At 65.1% G+C, this 249-nt stretch overlaps 1 protein-coding gene across 1 annotated transcript in view; it reads left to right on the top strand.

The window, feature by feature from the left end:
• Positions 1-249, top strand: part of TBX22 (T-box transcription factor 22) — a 7,013-nt gene that overhangs the window by 3,131 nt on the left and 3,633 nt on the right. Inside the window, exon 4 of the mRNA XM_009649680.1 lies at positions 66-230. Within this exon, the coding sequence (XP_009647975.1) occupies positions 66-230 (165 nt within the window). The remainder of the gene's footprint in view (positions 1-65; positions 231-249) is intronic.

Below are 249 nucleotides of genomic sequence, written 5' to 3'. Positions count from 1 at the left end.
TGCATGGGGTTTTTTCCTTGCCCTTCTCCCCCGGGGGGGCTCAGCCTGCCTCTCCCCCCGCACAGATCATCCTGCAGTCCATGCACAAGTACAAGCCCCGCGTCCACGTTATCGCCCAGGACTCTCGCTTCGACCTGGCGCAGATCCAGTCGCTGCCGGCCGAGGGGGTGCAGACCTTCTCCTTCCAGGAGACCGAGTTCACCACCGTGACGGCTTACCAAAACCAGCAGGTACCGGGGGGGGGCCCGG

Source organism: Egretta garzetta, unplaced genomic scaffold, assembly GCF_000687185.1.
Source record: "Egretta garzetta isolate BGI_Z169 unplaced genomic scaffold, ASM68718v1 scaffold402, whole genome shotgun sequence".
NCBI lineage: Eukaryota > Metazoa > Chordata > Aves > Pelecaniformes > Ardeidae > Egretta > Egretta garzetta.
Note: the sequence above shows the minus strand (reverse complement) of the source record. Positions and strands in the feature narration are given on the sequence as shown.